This window comes from Primulina tabacum, chromosome 2 (assembly GCF_025594145.1).
Source record: "Primulina tabacum isolate GXHZ01 chromosome 2, ASM2559414v2, whole genome shotgun sequence".
NCBI classification, from domain to species: domain Eukaryota; kingdom Viridiplantae; phylum Streptophyta; class Magnoliopsida; order Lamiales; family Gesneriaceae; genus Primulina; species Primulina tabacum.
Window position 1 is genome coordinate 51,151,287 of NC_134551.1, and position 26,791 is coordinate 51,178,077.

Below are 26,791 nucleotides of genomic sequence, written 5' to 3' on the forward strand. Positions count from 1 at the left end.
ATCATCGACATGTATATCATATATATCCTCCACATCATTTTCTGTACTCCTCACATCATTCTCTTGCATATTTTCAGTTGATGTATTTATATCTTCTAATACATCATTATTGGTATCATGGTCATTTGATACAAAAGTTCTATCAAAATAGTGATCGTACATATTTGTTTCATCGTCAACATACTCATCATCCAAATGAGTCAAATTTAAATCCGGTGACATGATATTTTCACTTTCAACAATATCAAGAAAAACAACACTTAGTTCAAATTCTACGTGAAGTACTGGTCTTTCTTTTGCACATCCAAAATATAAGTATGCTTTCAAATCATTATCATCCTCGATATAAATTGGACGAATATTGCAATGCTTCACGTCAGGAAGATAACTTAATTTCAATTTTTCTGTACCACCTAGATTCATAATTCTGTATATCTCACTTTCTATATATTCCATTGAACAAATATCAGAATCCAAAGGAATAGCTGCCCACTTATCACTCGACCATGAACGCCATTTAAATATATTATCTTCATTAATTTCCCATTCGTCGTTGTACTCAAAGAGAATAACTGTTGGCATAACCTACAAAAACATAAATAAGAATATTAAATTATAGACAATATTATTTATTTAAAAAAATATATTAATGAATTACAACATCCAACATATTTACAACCTCGACATGGGTCGCGGTTGGTCGAGGTGACCTCAACCCACCGCGACCCACTGGGGTCGAGGGTAGAGGCATCTCGACCTGTGGGTCGAGGCAGTCCTCGACCCACGTGTGGTTCGAGGTGGGTGCAACTCGACCAATCTGTGCAGACCTCCACCCACACACCTCCACCCACACGTGAACCCCGATCCATCATTATCCCATACTATCATAGTAACACTCCATTCACCTACTCGAACCACACAATCAACACGTTGCTACACTGTAAATACTCATCCGAACTCTACTAACAAAAATTCTAACAAAATACAACCAGAACTAAACTGAACAACATTCGAGTAAGGAAAACAGTCGAGTATATGCTTACTTCTATAGGAATCTTCAAATTTTCAAATGATTTTTGATTAGTTTATCGTGAAAAACACAAAAATAACATGAATAAATGAAACCTCAGACAGGGAAGGTTCCGATATATCAATTAAAAAAATATTTTTTAAAAAAAGTAAAATCTAAATAACTAACTAATCATTTATTAATGAACTCACCTAACTAACAGCAGTCAACTCCCTTTTCTCGATTTAAAAAAGTCAAAATCCATTTTATTTAATTAAATTTAAAATGAGTCATATATTTTTTATTGTCCCTGTTTTTTTGAAGAGTTATATTGGTCTATTAATAATATTTCAGATTGCTTAATGTATTTTGGACTCTCTCTCAATTTTTGTCAACAAAAAATATAAACACACTTTCTCAAAACTGGAACACTGTTTATTTAGGCACTCCAAATTCTTCGAGCTACATTTGCTACCAAGGATTAGGTGGGTTTATAGTTTTTTAACTCACCTAATCCAATGTTTGTTAAGATTTTTATTTAACAAAGTCAATTGATTATGTTATATTAATTGGGATAAAATAATCACTTCTCACTCTTTAGGATTATTTATTCAACTTTTAATCAATCATATTTTTCCAATTTTACCATTCTCCTATATCCAAACTCACTACCATTTTCCACCACCAACCGCCGCCGCCGCCGACCACCGCCAACTGCCGGCCGACAATCGCCGCCGTCGGCCCACAGCCACACCGCCGCCGAGATGGATGGACAATTTTGTCAATTCATCAAACGATTCTTAATTATCTCTTCTTAACAATCATACCAAACATAATATTATTTTATCATTATATATTATATTTCTACTTAAATAAATTTTTTTATCATTCCTCTCTTAATCATTTCATAATTTTATTTTCCAACCAAAATTATCTTAATATACAGTCAAAGATTCAATCAAGTAGAAAAGTTGCAAATTTAAGAAATTTTATCTTTTCAGACAGCGTTAGCGAACTTATTGAATCACCCTCAAACAATTACTCTATTTTCCCCTTGTACCATCTCAGACTTTCAGTACCCAACAAGACAAAAGTGTTCAAACAATAATAAATAAGAATTTGGTGTCCTCTACATATATCGTTCTCAATTTCCCGGACAGCGACACTGTTTCCCCTTGGGTTTCTCATTTTGTCTTGTTTTCTTTTTCCCCTCCTTCTCACGAGTCGCAACAGAATTTTTTTGGCTCAAGATTAATCATGTCTGATAATTCATAAATAGGTACTCTATCAAGAAAACAACATCATTTTTTCCTTGAAACTTGCAAGGACCCAAGCACATTCAATCTAACTCGACGGGCCACTTCTGAAACAAATAGTTGCTGTTCTCTCTTCAAAACTATCAAGAAAGTTCGTCGCAGTTCAAAAATCTGAACCATAAGAAAGGTACGTAGACTTCTTGTTCTTTTGTTACCTGACTTTTTACTCGCTGATCCCAAACGAGGAGTTAATTCTTTAACTTGGAAGTATTATAGAATTTTAAGAAGTCGTTGTTAGGGAACTTCCCGTTAAGCAGTTGCATCCTTTTTTGGATTTTCTTTATTTCCCATGTCGTACCATTATTACATTATTTAATCAAAACCTCACACCATGAAATGGTAAAATACTATAATTGATTTTACATAGACAAGACTTGGGGATTTTGGGTTCTTGTTTGCATTCTGAGGTTCAAACAGAGTCCCTTTCTCTTTGGCTTAGTTGAAACTTATGTAATACCCCGTGAAGATTCTAACTTTATTTGTTCTTCTATTTAGAGTATTCGGGTACGATACATAATGTCATAAACACACATCACACATTCTTCCTCTGTGTATATTAGTATATGTGAGTGTAGATGATATTGTCAATACTGGACTAAGCTTACTGGGGTTCAGGTGATAATAGCAATCAGTGGATGAAGATGGATTCTTACTTTGGATTCAGGCTGCTGTGAACGGTAACCTTTATCGTCATCTTATCGTCTCGATTCTCAGAGGGTTTTCTGGAGGGTAAAAGATTAGAAATTTAATATATTATTACAATCAAATGCTGTTCATTATCGCATGATTCGAGGAGTGAATAGTGAATGTGGGATCAAGAGATTTGCATGTTAAATATATTTCTGGAATATACTTCTGGCAATTTGGGTTATGTCCGTCGGATCTCTGTGCGGCGTGGATGGAGTTATACATTTCGCGTCTTTTCAGTGCAGGTCAAGAACAGTGGACTGTGTCTTCGAAATGATAATCACTGGGGGCCCCTTCAGATTTTCTTTCTGTGGGGGTGATCTCTGACATGAGATAAATGCTTATCGAACATTTATTTTCTCCATATATTATATTCTACTGCATTTGAAGTAACTTTTTACTGCCCTGAGCTTAGGGGTTTTTTCTACGCTACAGCCTACACCGAGATTCCTCAAATGTGTGCATGTCTCGTGTAAAGTATTCGTTGTCCACATTATCAAATGGTAAAAAATGATTTGGAGAGCTACACTAGCAAACCTGACATTTGTTTCTGGGAGAAATAAAACTTGAAGTTCTAAATATGATGTGCAGATGTAATAGGAGGTTGTTCATGAGATCATTCATGCTCGGTGTGCTCCCACTCCCATGGGCTTTGAACATTCTGCCCTTGGAATGCAATGAAATATGTTAAGACCTGATTGTGCTGGTCAATTATCGATGGTTGTGACCTTGTTTTGTCTAATTATGCCCTTGTTCTTTATCGTCTTTGAACTAGAATAATTTGGCAGTTGTGCTTGCATTTAGTTTATGCAAAGGGCTAGGGTGGACCGACAGACGGCGTCATTGTTCGTCCTCTTAAATAATTGAAGTTTCTAAATATTTATATGCCATTTTTCGATTGAATTTTGCCCATGAGACCTATTTTACCCCCAAAATGACATGTGTTAAACAAATTACCGTTATCTGTAGAAAGAATGAAGGAAACTATATTTGCTTGATTCAGCTTCCAAAAAAGGTTCGTACAAGATCCTATTTATAGAGAAAGAAACGTGTACTCAAGTATGTGAAATCCCTAAAGCTTAGAATCCTGGAATGCGACTTTCATACATGGACTGATGTGGGCTGGATGCACTACATTACATGGGCCGACGATGGGCCAACCATATACTAACACGCCCCCTTCAAGCTTGGAAACATATTTCGGACACCAAGCTTGGACAATAGAAACTGATGGTGAGCAGTACCCAGCCCTTTGGTGAAGAGGTCAGCCAACTGATGTGAAGAAGTCACATAAGCAGTCTGGAAACAACCCTCTTTAATCTTTTCACGAACAATGTGACAATCTATATCAATGTGCTTCGTACGTTCGTGAAACATGGGATTTGCAGCAATGTGCAAAGCTGCATGATTATCACAATACAGCTTGGTAGGTTCCTGAAACAACACTCCCATATCTGACAGCAATCCTTGAATCCAAATGATCTCACATGAAGTGATAGCCATTGCTCTATATTCAGCTTCTGCGGAAGATCGTGATACGGTGCTTTGCTTTTTAGTGCGCCATGACACCAGCGAGTCACCCAATTTAATGCAAAAACCCGTTAGGGATCGACGAGTCATAGGACATGATGCCCAATCCGAGTCACAGTAGGCAGATAATTGTAAGGTGCTTTGAGCTGATAGAAAAATGCCCATGCTTGGAGATCCCTTGAGATACTTGACAACTCGCATGGCAGCATCCATGTGAGTGCGTTTAGGGGACTGCATAAATTGACTTAAACGTTGAACAGCATAACATATATCGAGTCTAGTAATAGTGAGATATATCAATCGTCCAACTAATCTTTTATAGGAGTCCGGATCAGTGAGCAGATTATCCTCGGCACTGGAGGATGTAGATGGAAGCAAGAGATCAAATTCATGGGAGATGAGTTTCTGATGTTGTTCTGCTGGAGTATCAAAGGGTTTGGCTCCAAGAATCCCAGCATCCACAAGAAGATCCAGGGTATATTTTCGTTGATTCAGAATGATGCCATCGGTAGAACGTGCTATTTCAATCCCCAAAAAATACTTTAGAAGACCAAGATCTCGAAGCTCGAGTTTAGAGTGTAAGAATTTCTTCAAGGTGGCAATAGCATCTATATCATTGCCGGTGATGACGATATCATCAACATAAACCACTTAAAAGAGTAGGTGGCATGAGCTTCATGACGAGTGAATAAAGAATGATCATGATGAGATTGTGCAAAGCCAGCTTCAATCATTACGGCTACAAACTTTTGATTCCACTGTCGAGAGGCTTGTTTGAGCCCATACAAGGATTTCCGGAGGCGACAAACTTTATTTTGTTCCTGAATATGATAGCCGAGGGGTAGTTGCATGAATATCTCCTCATCTAAGTCACCTTGGAGAAAAGCATTGGCAACATCCATCTGAAATAAACTCCAACCCCGGATGGCTGCGATGCTAAAAAGACAGCGGATAGTGGTAATTTTGGCAGTGGGAGAAAACGTATCATGGAAATCCACGCCGGCTTGTTGTGTGTAGCCCTTAGCTACCAACCGTGCCTTAAATTTATCAACACTTCCGTTGGGCAAAACTTTCAGCTTATACACCCATCGGCACCCTATTGGCTTAACATAGGGTGGTAAGTCAACTACATCCCATGTATGGTTAGATTCCAGAGCTGCTAGTTCCAAATCCATAGCATGCTTCCATCTAGGATCCGTGATGGCCTTATGGTAAAAACGTGGCTCAGTAATGGAGGAAATAGCAGCTAGAAAACTTCGATAGGACGGAGAAAATTTGGAGTAGTGGATATGGTTAGAAATATGGTAGCTGCAGGGAGTAATGCAGGCGTGAGACAATGTGGGACAAGAAAAATCTTTCGTCCATATGGGTGGTTTGACAATTCGAGATGATTTCCTTAAGGGAATGGAAGAGGTGTCATCGGTATCTGTCACAGGAGTGGGTGAAAAATCGGGTTCAACTGACAAATTTTGATTTTCTAATGTGGAAGAATCCAAGAAAGAGTTGGAGTCAGGAAATATTGGATCTGGCCGAGACTTGACAGCAAATGGGAAATGAGATTCATGAAAAACCACATCTCTTGAGACAAAGATTCTCTTGGTTTCAAGATCCACCAATTTGTATCCTTTTTGTACAGTGGAATAACCCAAGAACGCACAAGCCTTAGCTCTAGGTGAGAATTTATGAGTGACATGAAGAGATGAGGCATAACAAAGGCAACCAAAGACCTTCAAATGTGCGTATGAAGGGGTCTTGCCAAAAATGACTTCAAAAGGGGTTTTGTTGGCAAGAAGAGGGCTGGGGGTGCGGTTTATGAGGTATACGGCAGTGAGAACACAATCTCCCCAAAAATGGAGGGGAATAGACGAATGGAAGTATAGAGCTCGAGCCAAGTCAAGGATGTGGCGATGCTTCCTTTCAACCACTCCGTTTTGTTGAGGAGTGTATGAGCAGGAGCTTTGATGTATAATCCCAAGTGATATAAACAAGGAACTACATTCAAGCTTAAAGAAATCAGAAGCATTATCGGTTCGAATAATTTTGACTTTCAGGAAGAATTGTGTGGCAACCATGACAAAAAACTGGTTTAGAAGTCTAAGGATGTCCAACTTTGATTGCATAAGATATGTCCACGTTCCTCTAGAAAAATCATCTACGATTGTCAAGAAATATTTTTCTCCATTATATGTAGGAGTTCGAAATGAGCCCCAAATATCCATATGCACGAGTTCAAACAAAGAGGATGTTTTGGATAAACTAACTTTAGGAAAACTCAATCTTGTTTGTTTTGATTTGGGACAAATCGCACAATGAAACAAATCTATGTTCTTTGCAAGAAAAGGTAACAATTGCATTCTAGTAAGAGACATATGCCCCAATCTTTGGTGCCACAAGTCATGAGTAACGGAGGTACAAGAAATGAAAGTATTACATTGAGGTATCTTAGGGTGTGCAGCTTGAGAAGGCTGGAATGATGTTGATGATAAGTAGTAAAGGCCATGTTGAGTTTTACCAGTCCAAATTATCCTCCCTCTTTTGTGGTCCTGAAATGTACAACAATGAGGGTAGAATGTGACATAGCAGTCATGGGATTTAGTGAATTTAGAAATGGAAAGGAGGTTGAAATGAAAGTTGGGAACATATAACACATCATGCTATGACAGTGTCTCCTAAAAGCGCCACGGATCCTGTGGCACTAACTAAGAGTTGATGACCATTTGGCAATCTCACGGAACTTGGAGAAGAACACAAGGATTTAGGACTACGCAGCAATGAATAGTTACCAGTCATATGTTCATTCGCCCCAGTGTCAATAATCCAATCTGTAGGAGCATATCCATCAAACTGTCCAGCCATGTTAACAACATTTGTGTTTGACGCCTGCAAAGGTTTAGCACCATTAATATTTGATGTGTGTAGAGTATTATCTCCCATTAGTTGCAGTATTTCAGCATATTGAGCTGGGGTGAAACTAGAGCTGGCTCCAGAAGTGGTCTTCAATGACATCTCACTGTCTAACCCAGCAACATTATGAGCTACAGCCTTCATCTTAGGTTTGTCAAACTCTCGACTAAATCGTGTAGAGTTTCCTCTGCCCTGTTGTGGTTTGTGCAACCTGTGGCCTGGAGGATATCCTATCAACTTAAAACAATGAGCCTTGATATGTCCATTCCATCCACAATGTTCACATGTAAGTACCTCCCTTCTTCGCTCATCACCTCGCCCTTGTTTTACATAGAAGATTGTAGCAGGTTGATCAACCGAGGACAACGCGCGATGAGATTCCTCTTGAGAAAGCAATGAAAAAGCCTGACTAACTGTTGGCAGGGGAGTCATCATCAATATCTGGCTTCGAATATGCATATAGCCATCATTAAGTCCCATCATAAACTGCAACAAACGATGTTGTTGATTATGTTCAACATATTTTCTTGCTGCAGCACATTCACACGACGGCAATGTGACTAAGGAACTATATTCATCCCACAGCTGTTTTAGCTTACAAAAATACACTGAAATTGTGTCATTTCCTTGAGTCAGTCGCCCAAGTTCTCGGTGGATAGAGAAAATTCTCGATCCATTCACTTTATCGAACTGATCTTTCAAGTCTGACCAAACTGTGGAAGCATCGCTTGAGTATACAATTCCACTAAAAATATCTTTTGAAACAGAATTCATAATCCAAGACAATACCAACGCATTGCATCTCTCCCATTGATTAAAGGTAGCATTGCTTATCGCTGGTCTCACACAAGTTCCGTAAATGAATGCAATCTTATTCTTTGCACGAAGTGCGATTAACATAGCACGACTCCAAATGCTATAATTCTCATCTCCTGTCAGCTGTTTACTAACAATAGTCATACCTGGAGCATCCGATGGGTGTAAGAAGAGAGGATCGTTGAAGTTGTGTTCGCCATGGATCTATCCGCTTGAGGCAAAAAAAAAACGAAACGCAATATTCAACTATCTCAATCGATTGAATCCAGAATCAGCTGCGAGCTAAGATCCTTGACCGAAAGAGCTAAGAATCTCGCAAACACAGATCCAGTGGCTCTGATACCATGTTAAACAAATTACCGTTATCTGTAGAAAGAATGAAGGAAACTATATTTGCTTGATTCAGCTTCCAAAAAAGGTTCGTACAAGATCCTATTTATAGAGAAAGAAACGTGTACTCAAGTATGTGAAATCCCTAAAGCTTAGAATCCTGGAATGCGACTTTCATACATGGATTGATGTGGGCTGGATGCACTACATTACATGGGCCGACGATGGGCCAACCATATACTAACATTGAGACCTGTGGCTCTCACACCATTTTCAAGTCATGGCTCGTCGTTCTTTATCTACTGTTATTGTGGGATGTGTGCTCACATTTTTTTTTATTTTTTGCTACTGCCCACCGCTGTCATGAACTGGTTCGGTCAAATTTTAAGCTGTGGCCATTTTGGGTATTAATTGCGGATGTCTTTGTACCACACCGGTACCAGTACATATGCGATCTGAAACGATGACAAATTGATATACACATTAACCAACTAAGAGGGAGGCCCAAGAAGACTTTGTTAGTAACAATAAAACAGGATAAAATTTATTTAAATATAGGTAAAGATGTAGTAGGAGATAGAGGACAGTGGGTTAGAAGTCCATGTAGCCGACTCACTTAGTGGGATAAAGGCTTGCTATAGTTTTATATATTAGCAAAGCGCTTGTACTAAAATGCACGATCTTTCATGGTAAGTGAATACTGAGCAATCAGATATCAAACATCTGTTCTCATTTCAGTTTGCCATTTGCTTTGATTGTTAATTTTATGTATGTTTTTTTTCTTCCCATGAACTTCTGTTTGTCTTTCTGCTTTGTCTACATTGAAGGTAAAATTATAAGAATTTCCATTTTCTTTTAGTTGCCCGCTTAAGACTTAAAGTTTACATCCTTTCTTTTTTGTTGAAACACGATAATATGCATCTTAATAGTGGTAATCATTTTATTTCTTAATGGCCCGTTAAATCTGTGCACTCTCTTTCATCACGGGTTATATTAACTTGAATGTTAAAGCCATTTTGTATATTTTGTTCGGGAAGAGTTGGTCATTCGCCATTTCTTTATTCAGATGGATTCAGTTAAACGTTCTGCAGTTGCCCCAAGTGAGAATCAGATGTCACACACTTTAGCCAAAGTTTTACACATTCGAGCTGTGACAGGAAAAGCTCCTGATGATGGAATCCTCAATACTAAATACCATGGAAAGATAGAGAAAGATCAGATGAAAAGTTCCCTAATAACATCCTTCAATTATGAACTTGAGGAACTGAAGGACAGGGTAGTTAAAGAAGCTTTTCTTGCGAAGCTATTTGCTGGCATATCTTCTGTCAAAGCTGCATATGCTCAGTTACAATTTGCTCAGTATCCTTATGATGCTGATGGGATTCAATCTGCAGATCAAACAGTTGTATCAGAGCTAAATAATTTGTCTCAATTGAAGCAATCTTACTCGAAGAAGCAGTTAAACATGATGTACCCAGATATCAATTTGCCATTAACTGAGATTCAGGAGCAGACAAGTCAGCTGAAAACTTACGAAATTTCAAGCAAGAAGTTGAAGTCTCAGCTTAAATCTAAAGACTCTGTGCTAACCTTTCTCAAACACAAATTGGCTGAAGCCATTAAGAATAACAAGTTGCTAGAGAAGAGACTAATCTCAGTGGAACAGTCAGTGATACCCAAAAGTATTTCACCATCTAGCTTAAATCCTAGCCATTTCATCTCTTATTCTCGGCAAGCTTTAAAATCTGTCCAAGCATTTACTCGTTTGTTAATTAATGAGATGGAATGTGCAAGCTGGGACTTGGATGCTGCAGCTAGTTTAGTTGAACCGGGAATTTCCTTTTGGACACCGAATCATAAAAGTTTTGCATTTGAGTCCTTTGTATGTAGAGAAATGTTTGATGGTTTCAACTACCTAGATTTTTGCACCCCAGAGTCCTTGCTTGAGCATAAAGATTGCCCCACCCGACATCTTGACAGATTTATAAAGATGAGGTCTGTGAAACTGGTAGATTGCTTAGCTTGGAAGCCTAGATCAAATTTTGCGACATTTTTCCGCATAAAATACTTAAAACTCATAAATCCGAAGATGGAAGAGCATCTTTTTGGTGATATGGATCAGGGAAATTTGGTTAATTCCGCTAAAATACCAGAAACGCCTTTCTTATTGGCGTTTAGTGAAATGTTGAAACACATCTGGCTCCTACATTACCTGGCATTATCTTTTGATCCCAAGGTTTCGATCTTTCAGGCCAAAAAGGGATGTCGTTATTCTGAAGTTTACATGGAAAGCTTGAACGACGAGGTTTTCTTGTTGCCTGATGGCCTCCTGGAAACTGATCCACGAGTTGGTTTCACAGTTTTTCCAGGATTCAAGATAAGCAAGACTATCATTCAATGTCATGTCTATCTTTGTTGATCGTGAGCTCGGGGTTGATACACCATGCTGTGTTAGATGCTGCAAGGCTTGATTATTTGCTCGTAGCATCAAATATCACGCTGGAGGTGACTCGATCATCTTTTTTCCGTCCGAAAAAAAAGAGCAACAATTAATTATTCATTGGGAAAAACGATCCATGGTTGTCCTTGAATTTATGTTTGGTTTTTTCTGAATAGGAAGTTTATGGACTAAAACCAACCCCTCTCTAGATCTCGTGTGTCATTTCATGCTCCGAAATTTGGTGATTCGTATAGATGGTTTGTACAAATAGCAACCTTCGGTTTTTCCAGTACCCTATTTTGGTATTTAAGTTTTAGCTAATACTTGTCATGGATCAAGGATGTGTGAAATAACAATTAATGAGGCGACTTTCGATCTGAATAGATTCACTGCTTCATGATCCATTTGACAAACACATTCAAGAAATAGATTATAAACATCGGAACGACATATTTAATCGTTGTAGATTTTTGCCACGAAGTTCAAGCTAATACCAGGGAGGCAAACCAGATGCAAATTACTCAGCTTGATGAAGTTTCAGTAAGGAAGAGACGTGCTCTGGGCGGATCTATTTGTGTAAGGGACATTTATGCATAGCAGCAGATGAATCTGTTTCTTCATGTTCTGTGTTGGATCCTGGAACTGGTCCATTTAGTAGCCCCGCAAAAAGCTCTGCCGGGTCGTAGTAAATCTCTACATCTTCTGCCCTGAGAGACTCGTCGACCTGTAAATATTCAACGCACGAAAGACATCAGATTTCATGATCCCCATGTGAGCTGAATTCGAGTTCAAAGTTGATTGCTTTGGGAGTTATTGAATCGAGCTCAGGTTCAAATACGTGATCCTATGCGGGCAGACACTTACTTTGAGTATTCCGACTCCAAAAAACTGGACCAGTTCACCAGTGGGAGAATGCCCTTTGAATGGGCCTTCGAAGTAACCCCAATGCCTGAACTTGAAAGTGATTACCGGTGGCCCCGAGTACACAGCGATCACTTCCCAGGCGAAACCACGTGGAAGCGCTGTCCGGAAAATGTCGTGGGACGACTCGAAGCTCTCCTCATCTGCTTTGTAGTACTTGAATTCTTCCGGCATTGAACTCTTCAACAAAGCATTGTAGCTACCCAGCTTAAGTGTTTCTTCGGCAGATAGGCCCTCTCTCCCTATTTTCTTACATGAAACAAAGTTAATTAACACAGATAGATAACTTTCGTGATCACATTTTCTTTGGAAAATATTCTCAACTATAACAAACAAGGATAAATTGAAGGGCGGACCCGCCAGACACGAGGGGCGGGACCGAGCTCAATTTATTGAGTTGAAATTTCATAAACCTGAACGTAAATATATTCGCTCTCGATAGATTTCGGCCCAAAAATTTCAATTTAGCTTAAATTATACTATTTTTGTCCGTCTCAAATATTTAAAAAAAAAAACAACAATTTTTTTTATCTTATCTCAAATGTAAATTCTTTTATATCCTATTAAAATATTCATAAAATAAAAGTAATTTTGAGAATTTTGTTTTCTGAAATTTATTTTTCTAATAATTTTTTTCAAAACACAAATAGACCAAACTTATTTTCAAAAGAGATACTTGTTCGTCGTAGTATGGTAAATATTACTTTTAAAGGGATAGAGACCATTTTTGACATACCTCAAAATACCTTTTTTTTTTTTTTACTTTAATTAATTTTTAGATTCAAAATTTATTTTGTACACATTTAATGTTTTAAAAAAAATTAAATTTATTTAATTGTTTGAACAAACTTATTAAAAATCATATAAATTAACATTCGACTTTTTTTATTTTTAAAATTAAAATTTAAATTTTTATAACAATAGTATCTATATATATAAAAAAATTTGTGCACTCTATTTTTTGGGAATGGATCGGATCCTCTACTTTGGACATCCCCACAGTAGAGGATGATGTGGCAAAAAAAAAAATTAATTTCAAAATTGTCTTTATTGTATGCATCTTCACAAGAGAGACTGTGATGTCGTCTTACAGTCACAATCACAATTTTCTATTCTTTTTTTTTTCTGTCTTTTTATATATTTTAATTAATACTTTCTTTTTAAATTTTTTTGTTTTCTTTTTTGACCTTTTTGTGTATACATTCTAATTTTTTTAAAAGTATTTTCTATTCTCTTTTTATCTTGTCAATTTTTATTGTCTCATTTTTTCTTGTTATAATTTATACTTAGCTTATATACTATATACTAAGCTTATATACTATATACTAATGTACCAACTGATTAAATATGTCAATATAGGAAAAAAATTATATATTTTATTCTCAAAATAAATAAATTTGGTAGTCAAAAAATTAGAAAAGAATTGAACATGTAAATGGAAGAAAATATAAATTTTTATATTGAAGTCCTCTCCTCCTTTATTCTAACTTTATTAAAAAAAATTAATTAGAAAAAAAAAAGAAAATAGACGAATCAAACATGTGAAAAGAACTAAAATTGAAACATAAATATGTTTTATTTTCAAAACAAATGAGATAAACAAAATGTGAAAAAGAAAAAGAGGGAAACAAAAAGTCCAAAAATAGCAAAAGAAAATATTATAATATATTTTAAACAAGATTAAAAATGAAAGTTTGAGAGTGAATAAAAGAATATTAAAACAAAAAGCTCAAAAAAAAATTAAAACTAAAAAGAATTAAAATAAAGATAAAAAATATTTTTAAGTTTTTTTTTTTTACCACAACATCCTCTACTTAGGAGATATCCACGGTAGAGGATCCGTATGCAACAGTACACATGTTGAACGAAGTGTCATAGTTATATTTAGTAAGTTCCCCTAAAAGTCAGCCAAGAACTTAATGCAAACGCAGATAAGTCAGCCTAAAATTAAAGATATTAACTTATCCATCCAGCAACACGAAATCTTAACTATATTTCATGGTTCTTATCTCCATGGATGAAGACGATGGATGAAATTTACCATTAACGATGAGCTTGAATTTGTGTGGGTTTATAGTCTTGAAGTCTCCGATTCTTGTTTTGTGGGATAGCTCCATCTCCCACGACTTGATAGCATTCTGAACCACCTCTTCTAAAGATCCTTTTGCCCATTCCTAAATGAAACAAAAGTAACCAAAAAACATGTAGTAACTTCGGATCGGACAAGAACCTCGATCGTATCTCATCTTAAATTTTTGTGGAAAAAGAAACCAAAATAATATGTTCTTGAATCAAACATGAGTACTGTAGGTAGATAAGTAGTAGTTCATTATGTACGTGTATACATAGTACCTTAGTCCGGCCCTCTTCGAATAGCTTGTTCACAGCATCATATATGGGAGGGCCGCCATGCCTCCACTCTGTGGTTTTCTGTGCTTCATCATGCAAGAAAGATCTGTATTTGTCTGCTGCAATTTCCAAACCCCTAATTCCTTCTTCATCCATGCCTGCTTGCTTTTGTTTTTGGTGGTTTCTTTTCTTACTAAATTGGGAGTTTGAAAATTTTGTATATATGTATAAATAAATACATGCCTAGCCAGGCTACGTGTATACAAAGCCATGTATTTTTAAAGGGATGGAGTAGCTCAAGTTGCAGTAAAATACCATATATGATGCAAACTTGTGAGATTGGATAGGATAATAGGGTAATTCCACTGGTTTTCAAGAGATGAATCAAAGATAAAACAAAATTTTTAATATAAATCTATGTAAATAAATTAAATGTAGCGGCCTAGCTAGGTAGTTGACTCCGACAATTTAAACGTGTCTCATATTTGATTTTTTTAAAAAAAATCAAGGGAACCCATGACTGGTATTTTTTGGTGTGTCGTCGATAAATCCAGAATACAACGTAGTAATCTACAAATCTCGTCGATCAAGTAAACCATATTAAACATATTCAAACTGAGAAAACAGAGAGGAATTAAATCTGATATCTTAATAAGTGTATATCATAACATAGTATCGACATTACATGTCTGACTTTGTCTTCATTCTAGATTTTTTGTACTTGTTGGTGGTAGATATGGATTTTTCTTTATTTGTTTATATTCGAGATTTTTTTGGGTTTTGGAGCATCATCCACTAATATATTTAGGGTTTCTTGGCGGTGGCAAATAGTTTGATTGAATGCATGGTGAGACCGCTCGGCTCCTGTATAATATTCTCAGTTTTTTTAAAAAAATAAAAAAACAGAAAACTCATTATTTAATCCTACTAAATAATGAAACTGAAAATAGATAGAAATAATTTAAAATATTCTTAAATTGTGTATATAATATTAAAAACTCATAAATTTTCTTTAATTAATGTACGTCGGTATTTCTATTAATTAGCATAGTATAAAAGTACATTAAATATTTATATAAAATGTGATATCTTCGAAATAAAAAAAATTATGGAGTATTTTGAAAATTAATAATATTCGACAAGGTAACCTATATATTTTGACCGTATGATATGGTACGGATAATAATTTGCAAGTGAAACCTATATATTTTGACCGTATGATGAACAGTCTATAATAATTATTGTTATGTACTCAACATTAAATATTAGTGTTGGCTTCAAAATCGTATCATGATAATAATTTATTGTTTTATTTTGATTGTGAATGAAGAAAATGATTTGATTTCGTAGAAATATGAAAGCAAACGAGAATATTCGTTTTCATATCCCCAAAAAAAACGTATTTATCTTATTTTTTACGTCTTCTAATATGAGTATGACTTCAAACTAAACTTCTCATCCCTTCCAAAATTAATTTCATTGTTATATTATGTTAGATGTCTATATCGATTGAATTAAATTAAATGTAGTTGGATAATCATTAATTTAATTTTTAAAATGAGTTATGTTTAAGTCTTAATCTTAAGATTGTCAGAACTCAGATATAATATTATGTGTTGTACGGCCTATATACCACTCGATAATGTATTGTAATCTTCATATGTTGGATTGTCATATAGATAACCTGATAATGTATTGTAAATTTCACGTTCCAGCTGTTCATTTTTGGGTAAAAACATGTGTGAGACGATCTCACAAGTCGTATTTTGTGAGACTAATCTCTTATTTGGGTCATCCATGAAAAAATATTCCTTTTTATGCTAAAATTATCACTTTTTATTGTGAATATCGGTAGGATTGACTCATCTCACAGATAAATATTCGTAAAATCGTCTCACAGAAACCTACTCTCATTCTTGAACGTGAGAAGTGTGTAAATATTTCATGTATTAGGTTCTTGAAATATATATATATATTCTTAGACAATTCAAGCTAAATTTTGGACCTAAGACAATAAATTATAACTGAAAGAGAATATATTTAAATTTTAATAAAGTTTTTGTCCAACAATTTATGATATGATTTGACTTCTAGATTTATCATTTTATTTCACATGACAAAATCAAACTTGCAATTTATTTTCCTAAAATATTTCTCCAAGATGTATTCCAAAAACTCTTCTCGTCCAAAAGAGAATAAAAATTGTCCTATTATCTACCTAAGCAGCAACTCTCATGACAAAAAAGATATGTTTCAATAACTATCAAAGACGCTGTTGACTCCTGAAGATCATCAACTTCGGTGCACTGTAGCCTATTCACTCTTTCTCCGGGCTGTGTCGACCAGATATGCATTCAGATGTTGGCCGAAAATCTTTGTAGAGAATGACTGCACCACGTGCTTTCGAGCTTCTTTCCCCATTGTTTCTGACAACTGAGGATTCTGAATAAAATTTGCCATGGCCAAAGAGAATTCTTGGGGGGTAGGGTCACAGAGGAAGCCTGTCACACCGTTCTTGATTGTCTCTACTGGACCCCCACTGTTACAAGCTATTACGGGCTTATGGGCTGCCATTGCTTCTAATGGAACGATACCAAAATGTTCGTCCTACAACAATTATATATGATATCAGAAAATGCTGGATTGATTCAGTTGAGACGTTGAATATTTATGAGAGTAACAGACCTTTGGCGTGTAAAGAACGCACAGGCATTGGGAAAGAAGGGTGTTTCTCTCAGACGTAGGACAAGATGTGATGAAATGAACTCGATCCAGCACACCTTTGCTTTCTGCCAAGTTTTTCAAATCTTCCAGGTACTCAACATTCTCTCTGAGGCGTTTATCAAACCCACCTGTCATTCAATATAGTTGCATCAGGCTGCCCCAAGCATAAAAGAAGAAGAACGGCACAACTGAAAGGAGAGAGTAGGGGGGAGGAGAACATTTGCCAAGAAAAAAACTCAAGGATATAACTGCCTAAAGGAGCACTCTTAAGATGGAATTATTGACGTTTAGATATCAAATGGAATGACAAAACAACTTTTCACATTTTCACGCTAACAAAATAGATTAAAACATTTCTTCAACAGGAATTTTGTCTTCTTTAGAAAATAACATGCAATGCAACTTTGTTGCAATTGCAATAGATAGGCAAATACAAAGTGTTACTGAAAGAAAGGCATTTAATTTGGTGTTTCATAGGGCTATGACCTCTAAAAATGGCAATCCTTGTCAATACAGTCATCAAAAACATCCTCCAGGTCTGACATAACCAGTCAAAACTAACTTCCAAATGTAGCAGTAAACACATAAACCGAAACATATGCATATGGTCAAATTGTTGTTGACTACTTTGAAACTAAATTACCTGCAATAGTTAACGTAAATCCTTCATTGTTGCCACCTTGAAGGACATCGGACTCATTATTGCAGAGCCTTGCAAAGGCGGATATAGCCAGGTCTATATTCTTTTTCCTTTCAAACCGATTGATGGATAGAAAACTCAACCTAAAACAGTGTGTAGTATAATAAGACCACCTTGCCCTGATAGTACATTTATTCATCTATTGTTTCTTTTTTTTTCCCTGTCATTTTGTTGATAGACATCATTTGAATACAAAGAGCATTTATATGGGAAAAACAAACATAATCAAAATTTGATATGGGAAACGGCGTGTCTTATCCTAGAACTATAAGATACTGAGAATTAGAATCATGTATGTTACTTGGTAGCATTGACTTCATCAAACTGATCCACGTTTACAGCAGGATAGAGCACAGCAGGTTTGATTCCACTCGCATTGAGAGTCTTGAAAGTTTTTGCAAAGGTAGATGCGGTAAATTTGCTGTTGACGAGAATTAAATCCGCCATACCTACAATCAATAGACAGTTCAAGAAAATTCAAAGTCTGCACAGAAGGAAGCATAAAATATTTAAAGTAGAAACCCAATGTTGGACGCAACCTGTTGTTATTTCTTCTAAATAATCTATAGGTTTCCGATATATTCTTCTAAGAATGGACGTGTGTTGAGCCAGTAATAAATCTGGAAAATGGCAATAAAATACAACCTAGATAACAAAAATTCCATAAATATATATGTTTAATCGAGCATAGATAAAATCCAATTCAAATGTTGTTTTAAATATTTCAAACCTTTGATTCCTTCTTTAGCTTCATCAATGGAACGACAACGGAGACCTGATCCACAAGGATGATGTCGAACGTAGGATACATGAAAAACACACATAGAGCGACGAAAATACACCGCAAGTATGCGCATACTGCATGAAGACGATAGAAGATATGGCGCGGTAGGAAAGCACCATACACAGTTACTGGAAAGATGCCTGTTCAATTTAAATGTCCATGATCAGAATGCTTATTATCTATTAAAAATCTAGTTACGAACTACCTAGAAAAGGAATACAAATTTCAAGTGAAACAGATAAAAAGGGAAAGGAAAATCAAGTTGTAGCACACCAGAAACTGTCTCCTCAAAACATCGATTTTTGTCATGGTGTGAGGTAAAAATATGAACATTGTGCCCATAAGATGTGAGTTCAACAGCAGCATCGACAACTAATCTTTCTGCTCCACCTAGGCATGTGAAGCACGGAGAGTTAAAATTCAGCAAGATAGTATGATATATTGCCAATTTTGAGAAATTCAATATTTGCTTAAAGCCTTAAATTCATGGAATATCATCATGGGATCAACGCAAAACATATAAGTCATTTGTACCATTATTCCATATTAATTCCTTCAGCAAAAATTCATGTGTAAAAGATGCAAAAATATAAATAAACTACATTAGAATCCAAAAATATAGATATGTATAAATCTTAAGAATGCAGTGTCAAGGTTGTAGTTATATCTACAAATTCACCGAATACACGTGGCACATTCTTATTGAAATAAAGTATGAAGATAGTTATCATCTAAACAGGAATGAAAATGTGATATTAGAGCTTCATCCTCAAAAAACTGCACACTAAACCATACAATAACGACTTCTTACCTCACGAATAGCACTTGCTTTTAATAAATCTTGAAACTTGGTAACCTTTTTACAAAAGAAATCATCTAAATGAACAACTGCCGTTCTCATACCAACTAGGTCCACCCTCACTATTCATGCATTCCCTGAACAAGGTTTCATTTAAAAAAAAGGCTTTCTTGAAGCTATCCATCAAGACAAAAAATTTTGTGTGCGTGTTTTTTAAATGTATTGCACAATACTTTGTTTATATACTTCAGCACACAGAAAAAAGGTTTTCGATACCAAGCGCCAGAGATTTCAAAGCCTTAATCATTATCCCAAACACCGAAAAATAAATCTCGCTCAAAAAATGTACACTAAATGCTACAGGGTCCCAACAATATAACACCGAAAAATAATCTCTCGCGCGGCGATTAATCTCTTAAAAATCGAAAATTTGTGCTCACAACATCGAAGACACATAAGCCCATAAAAGTTCCAATAAATATGTATAGATCAATCCCACAAGGTCGAAAATCTTGAACACTAAAAGTAAAAGAAAAAGAAAAAGTGTACAAGAACATAAAAAAGTATAATTTATCAATGCCGGATGCAAGGAATAAATTCACCTATTCCAAGATCAGGGTGGACGATTGCGATATTCAACATCGAGTTTTCCTCTCTGCCCATGTCTAATTCTTCTTATTACTTTACTCAAAGATGAATCTGTCGACCAATTTCATTTGGGGTTTCAGTAATGGAAATATACAAGAACCTGACGACAGAAAAAAAAAGGAAAAAAGAATAGAAAGAGTTTTTAGGACAGAAAGTTTTCATTGGTCTAGGAAAAGTGGTACAGCCAATGAGAAGATGCCATGTCAGAGAGACTTAATATTTTGTATTTATATACTTTAAAGTAATATTTTTTTAATGAAATAAAAAATGTAAATTCACCTTTTAAAAAAAATGTAAATTTATCCAAACAAGTCAAATATTGATACCAAATGCAAGTTGGAGTGGATTTGATTTGTTTTGAAATTGTTCAAACTGGATTTGAAGCTTAAATATTTAGATATTTTGTGTTCTAGTCAGCTAACCTAAATATGATCGATCACACCCACACACAAATTCAAATTGTATAAAACCTTTCATAGATGGGAGAGAGAGATTTAAAAAAAAAAATACTACACAAACAAATCATGACGCAAACAAATGGAATCAAGTCGAATGGTTTCAAAATTTGAATTGAGTTTGAACCCAATTTGCACTTTGGCACATTTGACTTGAGCTCGATTCAAAAATGGGGAAAAAAAATTCTCCAACTTAATAAATATCAAGCATCAGATCAACACATTAGTGGATATACGAGCAAACAAAACTAGTTAAGACAATAATGTTGGACTTTGTATTTTGATCTATTGGTTTTTTTCAATTTTCAATGAAAATTGAATATCTTATGTGTTTTTTAAACGAATGATAAGTGTGAAATAAAAAATATCTCATATAAGAAATTAATCTTAGCATACATAAGTTTATATTGAGTTATATTTTTGTGAATGTGTAAGAATGACAAGGGTGCAAATCAAGGGTCTGATTTGCAATGGGAAAGGCTTGACATTGTATGCAAGCATACGAACACGATCTGAGCATATCGAATTCATACCGATCAAAACAAAATTGCCCACCAAAGGTTCACTTGGCTTTCGCTATTTTTAAAATTTTTATTTTCAAAAATTCACTCAAGTTTTTTCCGAATGTGACCTTCCACCTGCCTGACTATTGGTGTTCCATATGATTGACTGTTGGTGCTCCAGCTGAGAAACATTTGGCCTTTCGGATGGCCAATCTATGATGCCCATATGGACTCAGGTGCATATATATAGAAACAACCGCAAGTCTTTCAACCACATCTCACAATCACGTATTACTTTCGACTCTCTTCTTTTCCGTGCCTCTTGCTACTCTGCTCCATTTCATGACAAAGTTCAACTACTTCTTCAGTGGCCGACATAGTATATTCGCGCTAAGTTATTATTAGTTGTCTCGTTGTATGATGGGAATCAGTCGCCTAGTTTTATCCTCGAAACACATACCGGAGGGAACGAATCAGTTTCGAGGATAATGTAATTCGTACATACCTCAATTTGCTTTATTGTTTCAGTTTTATCTACTATAATTTCTCACGACAGCTTTCAATGATTTTTGTTCAGTTTTCTGTATTTTAAAAGTTTACTACACTTTATTGCTCTTTCGAAAACTACAATATTGAATAATAAATAATGATCATGAAAACATTCGAACTATATGTTGCTTACTTGTAGTGCAAAAACATAAAACTTTGTCACGAGAAGAGACTTGAGTTTGAAATCAAATAATGGCGAAAACCCTCCAGCCTATCCAATAATAATAATTACTTATAATCGTTAAAAAAAAAAATTATAAATAAATAAACTCGCATATTCGAACTAGAGATGTTATGCTTGTGGGTATATAAATGGATCTTCCAGCAACCCAGCGGCCCAAATAAAAACTCAAAGCCCGTTTCTTCACCAAACACGCGTGAGTCGGAGTTAGAGATGATACCTGTACCGGTCGGCGAAGAGGTCGGCCCGAAGCTAGTTCGACTGCTCTACTTCGTCGGAGCTGGAGGTACGCGGACAATAATCTTTGGCAACTTCATTTTTCTGCTTCAATTTTGTGTTAATCGAAGAGTTCTATTGTGTTTTTCGGTTTGAAGTTCTGTGCACTGCGGGGATTAACAAATGGAAAGATCTAGAAAGAAAGTCAATGATTCAGAAGCAGCAAAATGTTAACGGTGGATCGCCTCTGCAGAATCCGTCTAATGTGGTACAAGAAGTCGCTGAATAATGATGCTTTTGTTTTTTGTTTTTTGTTTTGCTCCGGACTATAGGGATGTTGAATTAGGGTGTTAATTTATGCAATTGGGTTATGTGTCTTACAAGCAGCTTTGATTCTTTATGGTTTAGGGATTGAGTAATAATGTTCGTTTTATGCTTCCGAATACAGGATGATCCGATCATCACTCTGTCATGAATTCGATGTGATATGGATGGTATTTCATCTACTTATTGTGTATGAGTGAAAGGTTAAACTTTGAGATTACTAGCAATAACGATTCTTTCTTATCTAAATTTGTGTTTCAGTTAATTGTACAGTAAATTATGAATCCATCATCGATACCAAATCTAACTACATGCTTACCAGTTCCCACCCACTTTCTCTTGTTTTTTCCAACTCTCCTTTATACCATTCAAGGACTACCATAACCGGCCGGTCATCATGCTCACTGGCAACTTGTGCCATGTCTTAATAACCCTTCGACGAATAGTAGGGCTTCTTGAAATGTTCGACCAGATACCAGTTGGCAATAGTTTCTGTGGGTTTTATCCCGACTTTGCCGTATTTTCTATCATACATAGCCACCATCTTCTGCATACTTTCTTGACCCTTGCCGCGATGTCTTCGTTTTTCCTTATTTTGATTGTTTAAGTATGGTGAAGAAGGGAGTGTCAAGAAGAAAGAAGGTGGTTGAGACAATATAGGGATGTTAAATTATTTACTCTGGTCTGTATACTCATGAATCAACTCACTGTGTGGGTGGGTTGAATAACTAAACAAAAGTAGGATATAGTTCCAGCATAAAAATTTGAAGTTGGCTAAGAAAACTGAATCAATTGCATGATAAGGTCTGAATCACCAGACATGCGCTCATAACTCCAACCTATCACACTAATAGTGTTGGATTTGTATATGCTTAAAACGGTGATCTGCTGTGGACTGCTTTGTTATGTAGTATATCGCTGGGACTTTCGTTCTGAAAAAGCAAGAACCTTCCTTGATTTAAGAGGGAGATGATCGATAAGTATAACTGAGTTTTGGTTTTTTATCAGTCATGTTTCGCCCACAAACATGTGCAATCACTCCCGAAACCTCAAATCATCTCCCTGGCTAAATTTTCAAGTCCTCCCTCCTCCCTGATTGTAGTGTCTAATTGCTCAACAAACTGAAGTTGCTTGGTTCCTTACCGACAATGAGTTAAACTGAACTTTCAATGACTTTTTATCGGTTCACTTTATTCGAGAGCAATTAGTTTTTTGTCGAGTTGAGGGAGATGTTCGTTACAATTAGGTCTCGGTGTAAAATGAGTTTTACGTCCTTACTCGTTTTTATTTTATAAGTAAAATGTGTATGTTTGGGAGTTTTAAAGTTCATGATACTAGTTTTTGTAGTGAACAGAAAGCTCGTTACTTATTAATGATTGTTTTACGTACATTACTTTCAGTGACATAAGTCTCTCCTATCAAAAAGGAAGCTATAGATTCGAACCAACGTTAAAGCGAAAAAATCTACGCACCTCCATGCATCCAAATGTCATAATGAAAAATAATAATAATCATTAATGAATTCAATAAGTAAAATGGTAGAATACTTTTAATAAAAAATAAATTAGGAATATATATAAATATAATTAATAACCCGTAAATTTATTCTAGTAACTTGTATAAACTTTACTATCTTATGTTAAAACCAAGCCATTAAAACATATGGATAGGAATATGAACAAATCAAATGAAAAGAAAAATATCGATGAAATAGAACAGAATAATTTGGATATCGGACTATCATTGGAGTTGTTTGGATAATTTTAAGAAAGTTTATAAATTTTATTTTTAAATAACTGTCTTAGACGCTCAGATAAAACAAGTAGTCATCAAAAAATCAAGAGAGTATTAAAAACCCAAGAAGAGTGTGAATTTAGGATACAAAGATGAATCCGGATCAGTATGGTTTCAATTCATTTAACGTTGGTTTAAATAAATTATTTTAAGGAATTTACGTGAGTTTATCAATCATCATCAGTAGTTTCTTGAGAAATCAACAAAAATCAAGGAATACAATTAGCGTGATTCGTGCATACTATTGAATCCGGCATGGGCTTATAACACGCATGTTCTAAGTCTTAATTATGTCTTGTTAATGATTGTCATAATCTGAGAACGTTGGATTAGTTCCATTTAGTAACTAATTTTTTCTAGTTACGGACGTGAACATGAGCTGCATGCTTACATAGGTTTTATTAGTTCATACCTCGGTTGCAGTTTCAACAAAAATATTCATGCTTGTCATGGGCATGGATTATGTTTGTCGGAGAAGATTAATTAATACCTAAGGGATGTGCATTCCTGAACTCTGTACGCATGAATTATACCTCAAATTTCATTAAGAAATTGAGGGACACGAAGAAAATCAATCATCAGAGTTATGATCAGAAACGAATGATGCATGCCTGCACTTCAAATCTCACAAGTAAAACACTCGAACAAGCGTTGAATGAACGGTTTAATCGAAAGTCCCTCTCGTCTATATGAGAGAATAGGCAAGGTGTCCAATGTTGTAATGCTGATCATACATGTATTAATTAGTAAACATCTTCTTTGTTAACAAGTGCAATGGAAGATCGTTCATTTGTCAAGAAAATGAAAGTAGGTTTCTGGGGTCGATTGATAGTGATTGTATGTGTGTGGGCTTATGCAACAGCGGGCGTCTTACCACGATTGGTCAAATGCCGATCTCCACTTTTTCCGCTGTGTCGCCTCCCCTTGCTTTGTCCATTAGCATGTCCTCGAACTTGTTTGATGGACTGTGCTCTTTGCAGGCCTGTGTGCAGTAAGTCACCAGTAGTAACCTGTATATGTTTTGTTTTCTCACTAGTTGTTTTCGTACTGTGCTCAAATCATAGCAAAATTTATAATTCAAGAACGTTTGACTAAATATATTTGTGTTTAGATTTTGTGATCATAAGTCATCCATTTAATTTGTTGTGCTTTAACAAACGTAGACTGCAATGTACCTAGTGCCGTATGCGAAGATCCCCGGTTCATTGGTGGAGATGGCATCACTTTCTATTTCCATGGCCGGAAAGATGAAGATTTCTGCTTAGTCTCTGATTCCAATCTTCACATCAATGTTCATTTCATCGGCAAAAGGAATCCTAACTTAAAGAGAGACTTCACTTGGGTACAATCCATTGGCGTGATGTTCGATAGCCATAAAATTCTCGTAGCTGCGCAGAAAACATCGACATGGGACCAAAAGGTCGACCATCTGGTCATATCCGTTGATGACAAGCCAGTCTCTCTCCCAACAGTCGCGGATTCCAAATGGGATTCCAACAACACGGTGAACGAACTCTCCATCTCTCGTACGTCCGACACAAATGGCGTTGTTATTGAAGTAGTCGATAAGCTAAGAATTACAACACATGTTGTCCCAATTACATCTCAAGAATCTAAAGTGTATGGCTATGACATAAATGATGATGATTGTTTTGCACATTTGGAAGTTTCCTTCAAGTTCTACAACCTGAGCGACGTGGTCGATGGTGTTCTGGGACAGACACATAGCAGCACTTATGAAAGCAAAATCAAACTCAGTGCAGTAATGCCTGTAATGGGAGGAACTTACAAGTACAAGACCTCTAGTATTTTTGACCCCAACTGTGCCGTATCAAGATTTCACAGTTCTCCCGTTCTAATGGAAAATGTTGGTCGGAAACTGACCTTAGAGGAATTCAAGTGCAATGGTGGAAGAGAAGGGAAGGGGCTGGTTTGTAAACGCTAGAATATTACATCTATCAACAATTATCATATTGTCATGGTCAATTATTAAATACTATATAATATTGTTCAATGTCGATATAATCACGTTCCACGACAAATTACAAAAATACTCATACTCCATGAACTGATTACTGATGGTATAAGCACGTGAAACAATATTCATATTTATATATGATAGAGACATAAGAAATCATGTAAAGTAAAATAAATAAATAAAATGCATGAATTTTTGGATACCAACTGAAACGTCTACTAATTTAAAATGCGGATATATATATATATATATATATATATATATATACTAGTAAAAGTGCACGTGCGTTGCACGTGAGCAACTAAATTGCTGGAAATATAAGTACGAAATTTTGATAATATTTAAATGAATTAAAATATGGCTAATGACATTTATTAATTAAAATAAACCAAACCACAAAATCAAAAATCATGACCATAGACGGTATATGAATTGGAGAAGTTATCTTTTGCACATGACATACTTTTCAATATACTTCTTGGTTGATTTTGATAACTCAACAACTCTTTGTCGTAGTTTGTTATAATATACATATAACAATTTTGGTATACTCAGCAAGTATATGATTGTCTTTAACATCTATTATGTTATTTAAAACCCTCATTTGGGATCTGACATGCTCGTAGTTTACTTTTCTATCAGGACGTTTTTTCGGTTTTCTACATTGTTTTTATCCAGTAATCTTATTTTCCAAATATTTATTTTATTGTTGAATGATTTTTCAGTTTTTGACAATCATGAACTATAACTCATAAGAATAAATGTTATTTTTAGTCGTGATTGGTTTTACTTGTGACTAAAAGTATGTATAACCTATATATTCTTCAACAACAT

The 26,791-nt window shown here is 35.5% G+C and overlaps 4 protein-coding genes across 10 annotated transcripts; 2 read left to right on the plus strand and 2 right to left on the minus strand.

The window, feature by feature from the left end:
• The first annotated feature begins 2,026 nt into the window (after nt 1-2,026).
• LOC142536720 (protein GRAVITROPIC IN THE LIGHT 1-like) lies at nt 2,027-11,063 on the plus strand. 7 transcript variants are annotated; one of them, XM_075642005.1, is made up of 3 exons: nt 2,027-2,452; nt 2,821-3,732; nt 9,659-11,063. In XM_075642005.1, the coding sequence occupies exons 2-3, from the start codon at nt 3,697-3,699 to the stop codon at nt 11,009-11,011; spliced, it is 1,389 nt and encodes a 462-aa protein (XP_075498120.1). In that variant the 5' UTR covers nt 2,027-2,452; nt 2,821-3,696; the 3' UTR covers nt 11,012-11,063. The 7 variants fall into 7 exon arrangements, with proteins under 7 accessions (XP_075498120.1, XP_075498121.1, XP_075498122.1 ...); XM_075642006.1 differs by having other exon boundaries at nt 2,941-3,732; XM_075642007.1 differs by having other exon boundaries at nt 2,029-2,452; nt 2,901-3,002.
• A 325-nt stretch (nt 11,064-11,388) lies between these two features.
• LOC142536727 (pathogen-related protein) lies at nt 11,389-14,640 on the minus strand. Its single transcript, XM_075642017.1, has 4 exons — nt 14,306-14,640; nt 13,995-14,127; nt 11,897-12,195; nt 11,389-11,756 (listed from the first exon to the last, which is right to left on the minus strand). The coding sequence occupies exons 1-4, from the start codon at nt 14,456-14,458 to the stop codon at nt 11,601-11,603; spliced, it is 741 nt and encodes a 246-aa protein (XP_075498132.1). The 5' UTR covers nt 14,459-14,640; the 3' UTR covers nt 11,389-11,600.
• A 1,739-nt stretch (nt 14,641-16,379) lies between these two features.
• Nucleotides 16,380-20,079, minus strand: LOC142536724 (uncharacterized). Its single transcript, XM_075642013.1, has 8 exons — nt 19,912-20,079; nt 18,784-18,900; nt 18,457-18,650; nt 18,266-18,371; nt 18,028-18,175; nt 17,670-17,809; nt 16,988-17,154; nt 16,380-16,909 (listed from the first exon to the last, which is right to left on the minus strand). The coding sequence occupies exons 1-8, from the start codon at nt 19,970-19,972 to the stop codon at nt 16,616-16,618; spliced, it is 1,227 nt and encodes a 408-aa protein (XP_075498128.1). The 5' UTR covers nt 19,973-20,079; the 3' UTR covers nt 16,380-16,615.
• Nucleotides 20,080-24,028: 3,949 nt separating this feature from the next.
• On the plus strand, nt 24,029-25,996 carry LOC142536726 (uncharacterized). Its single transcript, XM_075642016.1, has 2 exons — nt 24,029-24,970; nt 25,143-25,996. The coding sequence occupies exons 1-2, from the start codon at nt 24,754-24,756 to the stop codon at nt 25,922-25,924; spliced, it is 999 nt and encodes a 332-aa protein (XP_075498131.1). The 5' UTR covers nt 24,029-24,753; the 3' UTR covers nt 25,925-25,996.
• Nucleotides 25,997-26,791: the final 795 nt, after the last annotated feature.

Bases quoted from the DNA above. Each gene is read 5' to 3' on its own strand.
- LOC142536727 (XM_075642017.1), bottom strand. From the start codon at position 14,458: ATGGATGAAGAAGGAATTAGGGGTTTGGAAATTGCAGCAGACAAATAC. The intron at 12,196-13,994 runs GTAAATTTCATC...GTAAGAAAATAG, and splicing joins ATTCAAGCTCATCGTTAATG to GGAGAGAGGGCCTATCTGCC. The intron at 11,757-11,896 runs GTAAGTGTCTGC...GAATATTTACAG, and splicing joins TTGGAGTCGGAATACTCAAA to GTCGACGAGTCTCTCAGGGC.
- LOC142536724 (XM_075642013.1), bottom strand. From the start codon at position 19,972: ATGGGCAGAGAGGAAAACTCGATGTTGAATATCGCAATCGTCCACCCT. The intron at 18,176-18,265 runs GTTGCGTCCAAC...TATTGATTGTAG, and splicing joins TTTAGAAGAAATAACAACAG to GTATGGCGGATTTAATTCTC. The intron at 17,810-18,027 runs GTAACATACATG...ACACTGTTTTAG, and splicing joins GATGAAGTCAATGCTACCAA to GTTGAGTTTTCTATCCATCA.
- LOC142536720 (XM_075642005.1), top strand. From the start codon at position 3,697: ATGTTAAGACCTGATTGTGCTGGTCAATTATCGATG. The intron at 3,733-9,658 runs GTTGTGACCTTG...TTCTTTATTCAG, and splicing joins GTGCTGGTCAATTATCGATG to ATGGATTCAGTTAAACGTTC.
- LOC142536726 (XM_075642016.1), top strand. From the start codon at position 24,754: ATGGAAGATCGTTCATTTGTCAAGAAAATGAAAGTAGGTTTCTGGGGT. The intron at 24,971-25,142 runs GTAAGTCACCAG...TAACAAACGTAG, and splicing joins TCTTTGCAGGCCTGTGTGCA to ACTGCAATGTACCTAGTGCC.